Genomic DNA, 13,781 nt, shown 5'->3' on the forward strand with positions numbered 1-13,781 from the left:
TAAAGGTTTAATCCTGACATTTATACAGAGAGAGATGAGGCTTTTCTGGACTTGGTAGCACCCCTGTTGTAGGTTAGCCAGAATTTATCCTTAACCTCTTCTGAAGAGTTTTACGTTACCTTCTGGAAGCTTTGCTTACATATTTGAATTCTAAGATTTTAAGCGATTAGATTTTTCAAACACAGACTAAAACCTTTAAAGATAAGTTTCCTAAATACTTTTAACAGAAATGTGAATGAGAAGAAAGACAAAAGAGGAATAGCCTTGGATTTTAGTACCTGTTCAGGCAGGCATTGATCAGGACAAAAACAGGGAAAAGGAAAAAGAAAACAATTTCACTGATGCACTTTAAGTGCATTATTTCTGTTCATGCTGAAATGGATTTGTAGAATAATATTTTATTTTAGGTTGTCATGGACTGATTTATTTTAATTCTGTGGAACTAGATAATACATTGACAGCTAAGTTTTAACCAAGAAAGAATAATTTGTTTCATTAAATTCTCAATCTGTTTTGAGGACCGTATTAATAGTTTAGTAGTACACACAAAAATAGAACACAGGAAAGAATGTCCTAATGGTGATCTTTCTTTATGGTTGCAAATCAATAGTGTGTGTAATAGAAAAATTAAATCTAAGTTTGCTCAAAGTGCATTCAAGGCTGGCATTATCTTTCAATTAAATAAACATAATTTACCTTTGCTATTTCAATAGAGTTACCATGGAAGATCAAAATTATAAAAAAAGCTCTCTGCTTTTCAAAAACTATGTGTAGGGGCACCTGGGTGGCTCAGTTGTTAAGTGTCTGCATTTGGCTCAGGTCGTGATCCCAGCGTCCTGGGATTGAGCCCCACATCGGGCTCCCTGCTCCACGGGAAGCCTGCTTCTCCCTCTCCCATTCCCCCTGCTTGTGTTCCCTCTCTAGCTCTGTCTCTCTCTGTCAAATAAAAATCTTTTAAAAAAGAACCTATGTGTATATACATGTATATATATATACACCTACATACACTCATGGGAACAGCTTCCAAATTGATTTTATCTCATTATGGATTAATTGAAACAGAATAATATACATGTAGGTTTGGGGTAGTTGATCATTCAAGTTGTGAGTTATATTAAAACTTTCAATACCCCCATTTTCAGTATAAAAAAGGACATTAGAATTGGGATTCTCTTTTAGGCTATAGATGTAAAAAACACTTCCAGAATGAATTAAAAATTTCCCTTTAGCCCTTTTCACACTGTAAGTTGATGGGATATATTTGTGGCTTTATAATGTATCTCACTGGTTTCTGTTTAGATTTTCGTAAATGAGTACAGAAATACAGAATTCTGTGTGTGTTTATGTGTGCACACGTGGGTCTGTGTAGTGGCAGTCTTAGATAGGCTACTCTCTTTTTGGACAGTATGGGTGAGGTTGAGAAGCTTGAGGCAGGAAGAAAAGAAAAAGAGCTAGCCAGGAGGGCAAGACTGATCGATGACTATGGTGGAGGGCAAGGGTAGAGCAAGTTAACCCGTGGCTCCCCACTTACTCCCTCCTGTTCCGGTTGCCCTCCCTTGCCCCAGACACATTCTCCCTTCTCGACAGCTCTAGTCTCAGAAATCAGAAGGGAACTTTCAAAATTAGAACTTGGAGATAAACATTAATTTTCTGACTCAGAATTTTAGAACCGTACATGGGTTTAAACATCAGTGAGTCCTATCATGCGATTTTCAGATGAGTGAACTAAGCCCAGTAGAAGATTCGTGCTTTGTTAGTGGGAAAAGCAATGCTATAGCATTGGTGCCTCCAGATTTCTAGTTCAAGAGTATTTTTATGCTACCTTCTGGGAGAATTCCAGTAAAAATTAAACCAAGGGCCTCTTTGTGATGAATCCCTTTGCTGTAGGCAGAGATACTGCATCTGCTACTGAGGCAGAAGTTAGGAAAGACACAGTTGAATGAAACGGATTCTTTTTGTAGAGAACCAAATATTGCCCAGGCAGAGGAATCATCAATACTACGTGAAGCTGACCCTGGATCTTTTTATTTTCTTTATTTATTTTTAAAGTAATCTTTACCGTCAACAAGGGGCTTGAACTCACGACCCCGAGATCAAGAGTCACATGCTCCACCGACTGAGCCAGCCAGGCACCTCTACCCTTGAACTTTTTAGAAGTAATTTTAGAAGACTTCTTCAGAAAAAAACAGATCCTTTCCAGATGGTGCCATACACACCTAAGGATCGTAGAGAATTAGATCCTGTGTCCCATGGGTGCTGCCCTGGCTTTATGTAGGTTTCAACATCTTCAGATTGATTGTGAATGTTTGGCCTCAGGTTGCACTCAATGCCATAAGTGTTTCTGGTTTTACTTATGCATGCTCAGGGGAATTTTCTTTTGCAAGCTTTGAAGCTATATTGATGCAGCTTGGCCTTCTAAGCCACATAAAACCACCTACCAGACCTTTTAAAACCCAAAGCTTCACAAATGAGATATTCACAGGAGAGGGAACAGTCTTCTGATAACATTATTTATTACAATTCTCTATTCCAAAATTTAATGTACAGACATACACTTTGACCATATCAAATCACCTGTCCTGACGAGAGCCCTTTTGCTGCATGTAGGTAAAGATACTGATGAGTAATGCCCTATGTATGCTGTAAATAAATGTATTACTATGCGTGGGATTTTTCCATTATGAAAATCAATCAGTTGATAAATATTTATTGAATACCTACCATGTGACAGGCACTGTGGGGTGGCCCTGGGTGAAAAGGCAGCAGTGTTCATGTCCTCATAGTGTTTATAGAAGTACTCTCTGCAAAATGATGCCTTTATCGAGGATAGTAAATAATTCTAGGCTCTGGATTCTCTTTTGGTCTATTTACATATGCATGTTTTTAATGAATGTAAGCCTTTTATTAAAATAGAATATAGACACAGAAAAGTACATAAATCAAGTATATATATATATGCTCAGAAGAATTTTCACCCAGTGAACACACCTATGAAACCAAACCCAGGTCAAGAGACAGATACTGTTTGGCCTCAGACATCTCCTTTTTAACCCCTTTCAGCTACTGAGCTTCCCAAGTAACCACTTTTCTGACTTCTGACATCATAGGTTAGTTTTGCCTTAGTTTGAACTTCATAGAAATGGAATCATACGGTATATGGTCTTCTGTGCCTGCCTTCATTTGCTCAGTATTATGATTGTGAGATTGATCTGAGTTGTTGTATATAGTTGGGTTCATTCATTCTTCTTGCTGTATAGTAGATTTTGTTGTATAAGTAAATTACAACTCACTTATCCCTTCTATGGTTGAAGATAGCTGCAGTAGTTCCAGTTTTTGGCTGTTACTGATAGTATCACTATCAAGATTCATGTACTTGACTTTAGGTGAACATTTCTGTTGGGGATCCACCTGTGTATGGAATGGTGGGTCATAGGTTATGCATCTATTCATCTCTACTGCATACTGCCAAGCAGTTTTTTGCAGTGTTTATACCAAGTTCTAGTCCCACCAGCAGTGTATGAAAGTTCCAGTTACTCTACATCCTTGCCAAATTTGGTGTTGTGTGCTTTTTCATTTTTGTGTGTATTTTCAGTTTTTAAAAAGTCAAACAGAACCCCTGGGGCTTTGTGATAAACAATGAGAAATCATATAATTCATAGCAACAGTGATAATCCCTTGGATTTTGGTCTGTGCCAGTGATTCAAAATGGTATCATAGTGGATTACAAACTCTGCTTAACCGTTGATGAAATCAGAGCCACTGTTTACAGTGGAAAATCCTGCAGAAGTTTGCCTTTCTCACATCTGGAATTGTGGCTTTTTCAAGCCAGTGGTGGTGAACGACCTTTTTTTTGCAAGAGGGTCAAGTTAGAACAAATAAAAGTATTTACTGGCCACTTTAAAAATTTTTTTAAATGGATATGGCTTTATTGAGACCTGGGGAAGAAGCATGCATTTTGGGCATGAGATAACCTACTATATCAAGCACAAGATTGGAAATGAGAAAGCTGGAGCAACTCTAGGCCAATAAACTATTAACCTCAGACCATATTTGAGAAATGATTCTAGGGAGAGAGCTGTCGTCCTGAAAGTAGTCTGTCAACCATATTGTAAAGCTAGGAAGACTAACTTTTAGACCAAGATCCTTAAGAGGAGGCTGTATGGTAGCCCATCCCCTTGCTTTAACAGCACTTGCCAAGGAGAAATTGTTAATATAATCATCAGGGCCCCAGGCCCATCAGAGAAGGGCACAGCTGAAGTGAGGAAGAACTTTATTTTTTTTTTAAAGATTTTATTTATTTATTTGAGAGAGAGAGAATGAGAGATAGAGAGCACGAGAGGGAAGAGGGTCAGAGGGAGAAGCAGACTCCCTGCTGAGCAGGGAGCCCGTTGTGGGGCTCGATCCTGGGACTCCAGGATCATGACCTGAGCCGAAGGCAGTTGCTTAACCAACTGAGCCACCCAGGCGCCCCAAGGAAGAACTTTATTTTTGGAAAGATACTGATGGTTTCCTTTTCCTTTTCAGTCTAAGATTTACACTCGCACACCAACCTTATATTTGGACTTCAAATTGGACCATGGAGCAAAGCATTGCCAGCCTATTCCTAAAGGTATGATGGCTTCTGGGGTTTCGTCATCAGAAAAAAAAACAAGAGGCCCCTTTCCCTGAAATGTGTTCATTTCTGAGCCTCAGCACAAGATTTTATGAACTTTGTTTATGTGTAATTACATTTAACAAATATTGCTGGGGCTTTTTCAGCAAAGAAGATCAGGTAGAATTCATAGAACGTTAGGGCAGACTGTCTGCCCTCCCCCCATTTTACAGGTGTAAACACTAAAACCCAACAGATTAGTTACTTGTTCAAGTCCTCATAAGGACTTTCTGGACAAGGCAGAACTTTTACCCATGTCTCCCGATTTCCTAGCCACCTGTGACTGTAAGTGTTCCTGGAGGCAAATTCCAACTTTGTCACTTATGAACAGGTGCACCCCTGATTGAGAAATAGGTATCTCTTGATAAACGTATTGTTATGGATGACTTACTCTAAAGTTGACTTTTTAAGTTCAAAGACTAATTAGAAAACTCCCAAGTGTTTAAGGCCTATTTATTTATTTATTTATTTAAAGATTTCATTTAGAGAGCACAAGCGAGGGTAGGGCAAGAGGGAGAGAGAAAATCCCAAGCAGACTGCCCACCAAGTGTGGAGCCCTACGTGGGGCTTGATCTCACGACCCTGAGACCACCACCCGAGTTGAAACCAAGAGTTGGATGCTCAACTGACTGAGCCACCCAGGCGCCCTGAGGCCAATTTTATTTTTAAAAGTGGTTGCACCTGAGGTCATTAGGCATTCACCTTGGATCCATTATTTTCTTCTTTGGTTTTGTGGTTCTGGCTATTTTTAGGTACAGAAAAACTTTTTAATTAATTCACTTAGACATATGACTACCCTTAAACACAATTTTTTATAACAACAAGTATGAAAGCACATATGCTTTCTTCTAATAGATTTTATTTTTATTTTTTTAGATTTTATTTATTTATTTGACAGAGAGAGAGATAGCAAGAGCAGGAACACGAGCAGGGGGAGTGGGAGAGGGAGAAGCAGGCTTCCCGCGGAGCAGGGAGCCCGATGCGGGGCTCGATCCCAGGACCCTGGGATCACGACCTGAGCCGAAGGCAGATGCCCAGTGACTGAGCCACCCAGGTGCCCCAATAGATTTTATTTATTTTTTTCTTTATTTTAAAATTTTTTTTTAATTTTATTATGTTATGTTAATCACCATACATTACATCATTAGTTTTTGATGTAGTGTTCCATGATTCATTGTTTGCGTGTAACACCCAGTGCTCCATTCAGTACGTGCCCTCTTTAATACCCATCACGAGGCTAACCCATCCCCCCACCCCCCTCCCCTCTAGAACCCTCAGTTTGTTTCTCAGAGTCCATAGTCCCTCATGGTTCATCTCCCCCTCCAATATCCCACCCCTTCATTTTTCCGTTCCTACTGTCTTCTTTTTTTTTTTTTTAACATATAATGTATTACTTGTTTCAGAGGTACAGATCTGTGATTCAACAGTCTTACACAATTCACAGCACTCACCATAGCACATACCCTCCCAATGTCTATCACCCAGCCACCCCATCCCTCCCACCCCCCAGCACTCCAGCTACAATAGATTTTATTTTTAAGTAACCTTTATACCCAACATGGGGCTCGAACTCACAATCCCAAGGTCAAGAGTTGCACGTTCTTCTGACTGAGCCAGCCGGCCGCCCCTGAAAGCACATATGCTTTAACCTTTAGTGCAGTGCTTTTTTCTTTTACTTTCGAGTTTGCTTCCCTCCAGTTCCTTCCAGTACCTTCCCTATATATCCCAGCTCTATAGGATATATCGTAGATATATACTCAAATTAGATCTTGCTGTATAATGGCGGTATACTGTGCTATGGGTTGAGTGCAGTGCATTTAGCTCTTGCCTCTCAGCAGGCACTCCTTTCATACCTAGTGCTTGGCCACTGCACATTGGTCTGTGATAAACATCCTTATACACATGTCCTTCCTTACAGGGACTTATTCTGATGCAGTGGGTTTCCAGGGATGGTCACAAGGTAGATGCATGTTTAATTTTAAAACATTTTAAAAATTGTCAGACTGCAATTCACAAACACAATCACACTTTCCATCAGGAGTATCTGAGAGTACCAGTTGCTCGGTGACCCCACTGACACTAAGTGGATGGTTCATGTTGAGTTTTGTTCTACCCTTCGTCACCACTCTATATGGCTTCATGAGAGAATGTGTGTATGTCCCTTGAAAAGGCTAGACTTCGGTTTTATTTTGTCCTTAAAAATTCTAAACCTGAGATTTGTTTTCAAGAACATTTTTGGAGGGATGCAAAAGCCAGTAGCCTAGAAATGCACGTTTATCACTGAGTCAGTATAAACCCACTTGGAACAAGTCTGTTATAAACCCAGCTATAAAGCCAAAGAACCTATCTTTTTCAAGACATCAGTCCAGGTATAGCATGTCCTCTCTTTTTCTCAGTGTCTCTGTCTGTCTCTGTGTGTCTGTCTTTCTCTCCGTCTCTCTCTCTCTCTCTCTCTCTCTCACACACACACACACACACACACACACACACACACATTCTCATCCATGTTTGCATTACATTCGGTGACAAATCCAAAGTTTGAGGCATATCTGTCTGGTACCAGACAATTTAATTCAGGTATTATAAAGCACTTATTATTTACAGACTTGACAGTTCTGGGTGCCTATAATCAGCCATATTGGCTGGTGAGATTATGCTGCATAAATTTTATTATCAAGTTATTCAAGTCAAGGTCACCCTTTGTCCTTTTTTTTTTTTTTTTTTTTAAACCACCTTTCCGGGCCAAATTCCATTATAAAACCCAAGGACTGTTTAAATTCATTTTATTTGGGTGCTTTGCTGTATCCAATATTTCTTAAAATGTGTTTGTCATTGGCTGGGTCCTGGACATGTTTTGTTTATAATATTTTGATTGTTTTGTTACTTGTGGTAAGGGGATTTGACATGGATGTCTGGGTTATGTTTGGCTTTTGGCATAAGCTTTGCAATCTCACTGATCTAAGGTTGACATCATTGTATCATTACCAGAGCAATGGGATAGAAGTAGAGGAATGCAGTCCTATCATCGCATCCCCGATACCAGGGAAATACGGATTTCCCAAGGGACATCCAGTTAAGGGTGATTGGAAACATTTCTTGTGAATCAGACTAGGTTTTATCTAAATTCTTTCCTGTAAATAGTATGAGAATTGGTTTTTAGCATCTCTCTCTTCCCTTTGGTTAAGGCGTATTGCTGTGGCGTTGGGCTAATCCTGCAGAAAACAGATGTTTCATGCAGTGGTGATTTGGAAGGGAGCTGATAGCAGGAACGGAGCCTGGACAGTGCATCACTTACAAAGAATCCAATTTGTCAAGTCTCTGACAGTAACAGATTCCTCCAGCATTGGCCACACGTTTTTCATGTTAGTTTCTGGCTAGAATAAGTAGTTGTTTTTGTTTTGGGGTTTTTTGTTTGTTTGTTTTGCCGTGACTTTTACCGTCTCTTACAAAGCAATCTGATTCTTTTTGCTGCAAACTGACTCACAGATAACACTGTTACCATTCACTGAGAAGGACCTGAATCTGTATTTCTAGGAATATATCAGTCCTCATGTCCCCTTTGCTTCTGATGGCATCAAAGTTAGGCTCTGAACAGCATCTATGTTGCTCCCCATCTTCCTGCACAGTGATTCTGCCACTAAGTATTTATTTATTTTTATTTTTAAAAGATTTTATTTATTTATTTGACAGAGAGAGACCATAAGCAGGGGAATGGCAGGCAGAGGCAGAGGGAGAAGCAAGCTCCCCGTGGAGCAGGGAGCCCCGTGTGGGGCTTGATCCCAGGACCCCGGGATCATGACCTGAGCCCAAGGCAGACGCTTAACCGACTGAGCCACCCAGGCGCCGCACTGCCACTAGGTATTTAAAGGTGTGATCTGCAGTGTTAAAAATGGACGATGGTTACGGTATGGAAAAAAACTTCATCTTGTAAGGATTTTTTGCCTCCCCCAACCTTTTAGTTTTCTTTACAGTATATATACATCAATCCCCCAAATTTCTACTATCCAGGGAGGGTAGCCTGGATAGCCCAAGTGGCCCCAGTATAATCAAAGGGTCTGTGTTAATGAAGGAGGGGGCGAGAGAGGGAAAGATGTGACGGTAGAAGCATCGGTCTAGGTGATGCAGTTGCTGCATTTGAAAATGGAAGGAGACCTCAAGCCAAAAAGTAGGGGTGATCTCTAGAAGTTAGAAAAGGCAAGGAAATGCATTTCCCCCTAGAGCCTCCAGAAGGAAGGCTGTCCTGCTGATAACCTTGATTTTAGACCCTCGAGACCCATTTTTGGACTTCAGACTCCCAGCATTATTAGATAACAAGGTTGTATTGTTTTAAGCCAGCAAGTTTGTGGTCCTTTGATACAGCAGTAATAGGAAACGCATACGTTCTCTGAAGGATTGTCAATGTATTTTTGCTTTTGTTGGAGGAAAAAACAAAAAGGAGCCCTTTCAATTACATCGCAATAAAACTGGGGGAAAAATAGAAACCCATGCTTCAAAACGCTTTTCTAAAAAGTACATTTTAGGGGCACCTGGGTGGCATAGTCGGTTAAGTGTCTGACTCTTGGTTTTGGCTCCACTTGTGATCGCAGGGCTCTGTGCTCGGCGTGGAGTCTGCTTGGGATTCTCTCTCCCCTCTCCCTCTGCCCATCCCTCCCCACCACCCACTCTTGCTCTAAAATAAAATAATAAATCTTTTTTTTTTTTAAAGTAGATTTCAGGGGTGCCTGGGTGGCTCAGTCAGTTGAGCATCTGCCTTGGGCTCAGGTCATGATCCCAGGGTCCTGGGCTTGAGCCCCGCATCGGGCGCCCTGCTCAGTGAGAAGCCTGCTTCTCCCTCCCCCACTCCCCCTGCTTATGTTCTCTCTCTTTGCTGTCTCTCTCTCTCTCTGTCAAATAAATAAATAAAATCTTTTTTAAAAATAAAATAAAATAAAAAGTAGATTTTAATGCTGTGCATACAGTAGCTACTCAGTAAATCCCATTAGGATATGTTTAAATAAGTATTACTGTATTACTTATCTGTGTTGCTGTATAACAAATTACTCCCAAATGTAGTGGCTTAAGATAACATTTGTTACCTCACACTTTAGCTGTGGTCTCTGGCTCAGGGACTCTTACAAGGCTGCAATGGAGGTGTCAGGGGGTTGCAGCAATCCCAGGGCTCAACTGGGAAAGATGCACTTCCAAGCCCACACCCACGTGGTTGGTGATAGCACTTAGTTTCTCACGCTTGTTGGCTGCACTCCGCTGTTACTTCCTTGCCACGTGGGCCTCTCCATAGGACAGCTCACAATGTGGCCTCTGGCTTTATCAGAGCCTACAAGGGAAAGAGGAAGAAAGAGTGAGCAAATGGAAACCAGAGTCTCTCTGTCACCCGATATCAAAAGTGACATCCTGTTACTTTTGGCAGTTCTGTTGGTTAGAACCAGGCCACCAAGTGCAGCCCACGCTCAGAGAAGAGATTACCCAGGGCGTGACTATGAGGCAGTGGGTGTCTTAGAGTCAACTTGCCAAGTTTATGATCTTGAGTCCAAGTGCCATACGTTTTCCCAGATGGTCCATGACTCGAAAATGAAGTAGTGAGGTTTTTTTTTTTTGAAAATGGAAGGGGGGGTGCCATGGTAAATTCTCCTCAGAGTTCCCGCCTGAATGTCTCTTCACAGTCATTATCTACTTTTTGAGGGAGGATGCCCCAAACGTGGATGATTCATGGGGAATTTTGGATTTTCGGGTGTTTTCATAGAGCGAAGAAGGGCTGAATTTGTTCACTACACAGAATGCATGATTTAATTAATGGCTGGTTTTTTCCAAGCTCTCTACTTACCAGTAGTACATCACCAAGTACTCTACTTACCAGTAGTAGTACTCAATCACCATGCCCCTCATCCTTAGGATATACTCATAACAGTTATGGATGTTAGTAAGTCTTCAGAGTAGTGATGAACACAAACCAGAGCCTGAGCATAAAATTATCCAGTGAGAAGCTTCATATCATTTACCTTTGGGTGAGTTGTCTTTTTCATACTGATTTGTAGGGACTCTTTATATATTATTTTTTAAAATTTATTGTTATTTAAATTCAATTAACATATAATACATTGTTGGTCTCAGAGGATCTTTATATATTCTGAATGCTTGTCATTGTCAGTTATTCATGATGCAAATATTGTCTCCCTTTTACCTTATTTTTCACTCTTCTATATACTATTTATATTTTTCTATATGAAAATAAATAAAAATTCCTTAAACGTATTGGTCAGTTCCTTAAAGGTTAGTGAGTGCTTTGTGTAGCTTCTTTAATAAACTCTCCCAGCTCAAGATCATGAAAATGTTCTCTCTGTTACAGATACTTTGTTGTTTTTCCTTTTGTATCAATATATCTACACCTGGAATTGATTTTCATATGTAGTGAGATGCAATTGCATTTTTTAAAGAAATGTGGTTTTGGAAAAGAGAAAAAAAAATGGCCAAAATCCATGATAGAGAATATCACGAACATTTTTGGGAGCTCACACTTCACTGAATCATCCTGTAGTAATAATAATAGTGATAGCTAACATTTATTAAGTGCCTATTGTTTGCCAGAAACTGCTCTAAGAAATCCCCCTGTATTAACTGCTGTAGTCCTCCTAAGCCTGTGAGGTAAAGACTGTGATAGTTCCATTTTTCAGATGAGGAAACAGGTACAAAGAAGTTACTTGAACTTGCTCAAGGTCAACTAGCGAGGGCGTGTTACGGACGAGGTTCTGACTTACACAGTTGGACTTTTGCTGTGACTCAACTCACAAGGTGCAGACAAATGAGTGGACATTTACTCACCATTACCCACCCTACCAGTAGTACCTTGGGCATATTGGTAAATAAATCCAAGACTTTACAGATAGGTTAAAAAAATAACAATTTTTGAAAATTTTTAAATGAGTCTTCCCAGTTTGAAAACTGTATTGTGTTTTTCTAATATATCATCTTTAGGAGAGAACAGATTAAGTTGATAGTGTAAAATAAGAAACCATTCTAAGAGTTTAAACACATGTCAGCTTTGATGGGGTGTTTTGGGGTTTTTTTTCATAGTTTCAGGTCCTACTTAAACTTTTTTCTCTTGGGGCGCCTGAGTGGCTCAGTCGGTTAAATCTCCGACTCTTGATTTAGGCTCAGGTTATGATCTCAAGGTCGTGAGATCGAGCTCTGTGCTGGGCATGGAGCCTGCTTAAGATTCTTTCTCTCCCTTGCCCTCTGCCCCTCCACCTGCCCCATAAAATTTTTTTTTTAATCTTTTTTCTCTTAAAAACAGGTGTCAAAATATGCCATTTGATATTCTTAGGGCATTTATGGTGTTCTCTGCTTATTTCAGGTGTTCTCTGCTTATTTCAGGTTTCTACTGCTTTCTGAACCTTTATTTAATCCTTAAGAGTTCTATATATTTTAGTTCCTAATTGTCTTGGCCTTAATCTTTCAGATGCCTAAATCATTTCTATTTTACAGCCCTAAGTATAATTTTATTATTATAACTACATATTTGAATTATTTTCTGAATTTTTCTGAGCAATTAAAAGCCATCTGTGAGCACTATATACTTAAAGATGAGAAAAAAGGGGCACCTGGGTGGCTCAGTCGTTAAGCATCTGCCTTCGGCTCAGGTCATGATCCCAGGATCCTGGGATCGAGCCCCGCATCGGGCTCCCTGCTCAGTGGGAAGCCTGCTTCTCCCTCTCCCACTCCCCCTGCTTGTGTTCCCTCTCTCACTGTGTCTCTCTCTGTCAAATAAATAAATAAAATCTTAAAAAAAATAAAGATGAGAAAAATGTCCAAATAAAGCTAAGAAATAATAGTAACGTATTATTTTAGTTAAAAATGATCACATTAATATATCTCAGGGGTGGGGAAAACTTTCCTATACATTTAGTCTGTAAAGAGCAGGAAGCTCCCAGGGGATTCTAATGCCTTTTTTTTTTTTTTTTGCTGTTTTATTGACAAGAAAGTAGTCAGCAGAGCTTGTCCTCCAGAGGGCTAGGCTCCATTCCGGGCACAGAGAAAGCTGTCTTCATTCCAGAGACCTTGTGCTGCTAATACATTTCTCACCCAAAATGTTAAGTTTTATTCATTTCTTAGTTTTTCTGTTAGTCTTTGGTGCAGTGAATGTTCAATATTATCAATGGTGGACTGAACCACAGGGGAAGGTTTTCTTGTAGGTTGCGATTCTTCTTGTTAAAATATAGGACCTTTAGAGATAGCTCTTAATGGTATATGCCTATCTATGGCTTATAAACATAGACTGAAGTATGATCATTCTTGTGTATATAAAACATTCTGAGTATATTTTATTCTGGAAAGCCAGTCATCTCAAGTATCTTTATGTTGGTACCATTCTATGCAATATCACTGGGCATTTTATCATTGATGTCACCAAATTTGGTAAAGTGGGTGTTCTCTTGTTTTCTTCTGCTAGAATTCCTACAAGGTCATGTAATGATCTACCTCTTTTCCTATCTCTTTGGCAGAGCTATAATGCCAATAACTCTCTTGTTTGTGTTTACTAATAAGATGGGGGTAAAATGCCTGTGCTTGGCGAGCTTGTAGATCTAGTGAGCTGTCAGCTGCTGTATGATCAGAAAGCCCACTTTAGGCTACCAATTCTAGACTGCGGTGTTCAATGGGACACAAACAATACCCTAAGTGCCACAGGGCTCTTGATAAGGACAGCAGAGATCCATTCTCTACACTTGGGGAAATGACGTTGCTGAGCTTTGCTCAGTGTATACTGCGGTCCAAGAGACCAGTCAGCTTGGAGTTGAGGGTGGTGCTCTGGGGACTGTGGGGCCATCTCTGTGACAAGGACCCTCCTCTGGCCTGGGTCACAGCTTATCAGAAGCATGGGTAGCAACCCCTGCAACCTCCTGACGCGTATAAAGTGGGAGGAAGGTGGAAAGTGAAGGAAGGCACAGGAATGGGGAACTGGCATTTGTGGTGACAACATCGAGCACACGGACACGTGTATAGTATACAGATATGTGTATATGTTTAGACCGGGCCCACAGTGTCACTTGGTCAGCATAACAGCCGTGTTGTACACATTATTTCCTTATTTTACACACCAGGAAACTGCCTCAGACCGGCTAACAGTCTGCTCCTAGGT

At 40.3% G+C, this 13,781-nt stretch overlaps 1 protein-coding gene across 3 annotated transcripts in view; it reads left to right on the forward strand.

Annotated features, from left to right (window-relative positions):
* Window positions 1-13,781, forward strand: part of PIR (pirin) — a 103,026-nt gene that overhangs the window by 62,101 nt on the left and 27,144 nt on the right. For all 3 annotated transcript variants that reach the window (XM_028115027.2, XM_028115029.2, XM_028115028.2), the window contains exon 6: window positions 4,525-4,609. In XM_028115027.2, the coding sequence (XP_027970828.1) occupies window positions 4,525-4,609 (85 nt within the window). The remainder of the gene's footprint in view (window positions 1-4,524; window positions 4,610-13,781) is intronic.

Source organism: Eumetopias jubatus, unplaced genomic scaffold (genome assembly GCF_037043125.1).
Source record: "Eumetopias jubatus isolate StellerSeaLion01/CBP00866 unplaced genomic scaffold, mEumJub1_p1.0 scaffold_11, whole genome shotgun sequence".
NCBI lineage: Eukaryota > Metazoa > Chordata > Mammalia > Carnivora > Otariidae > Eumetopias > Eumetopias jubatus.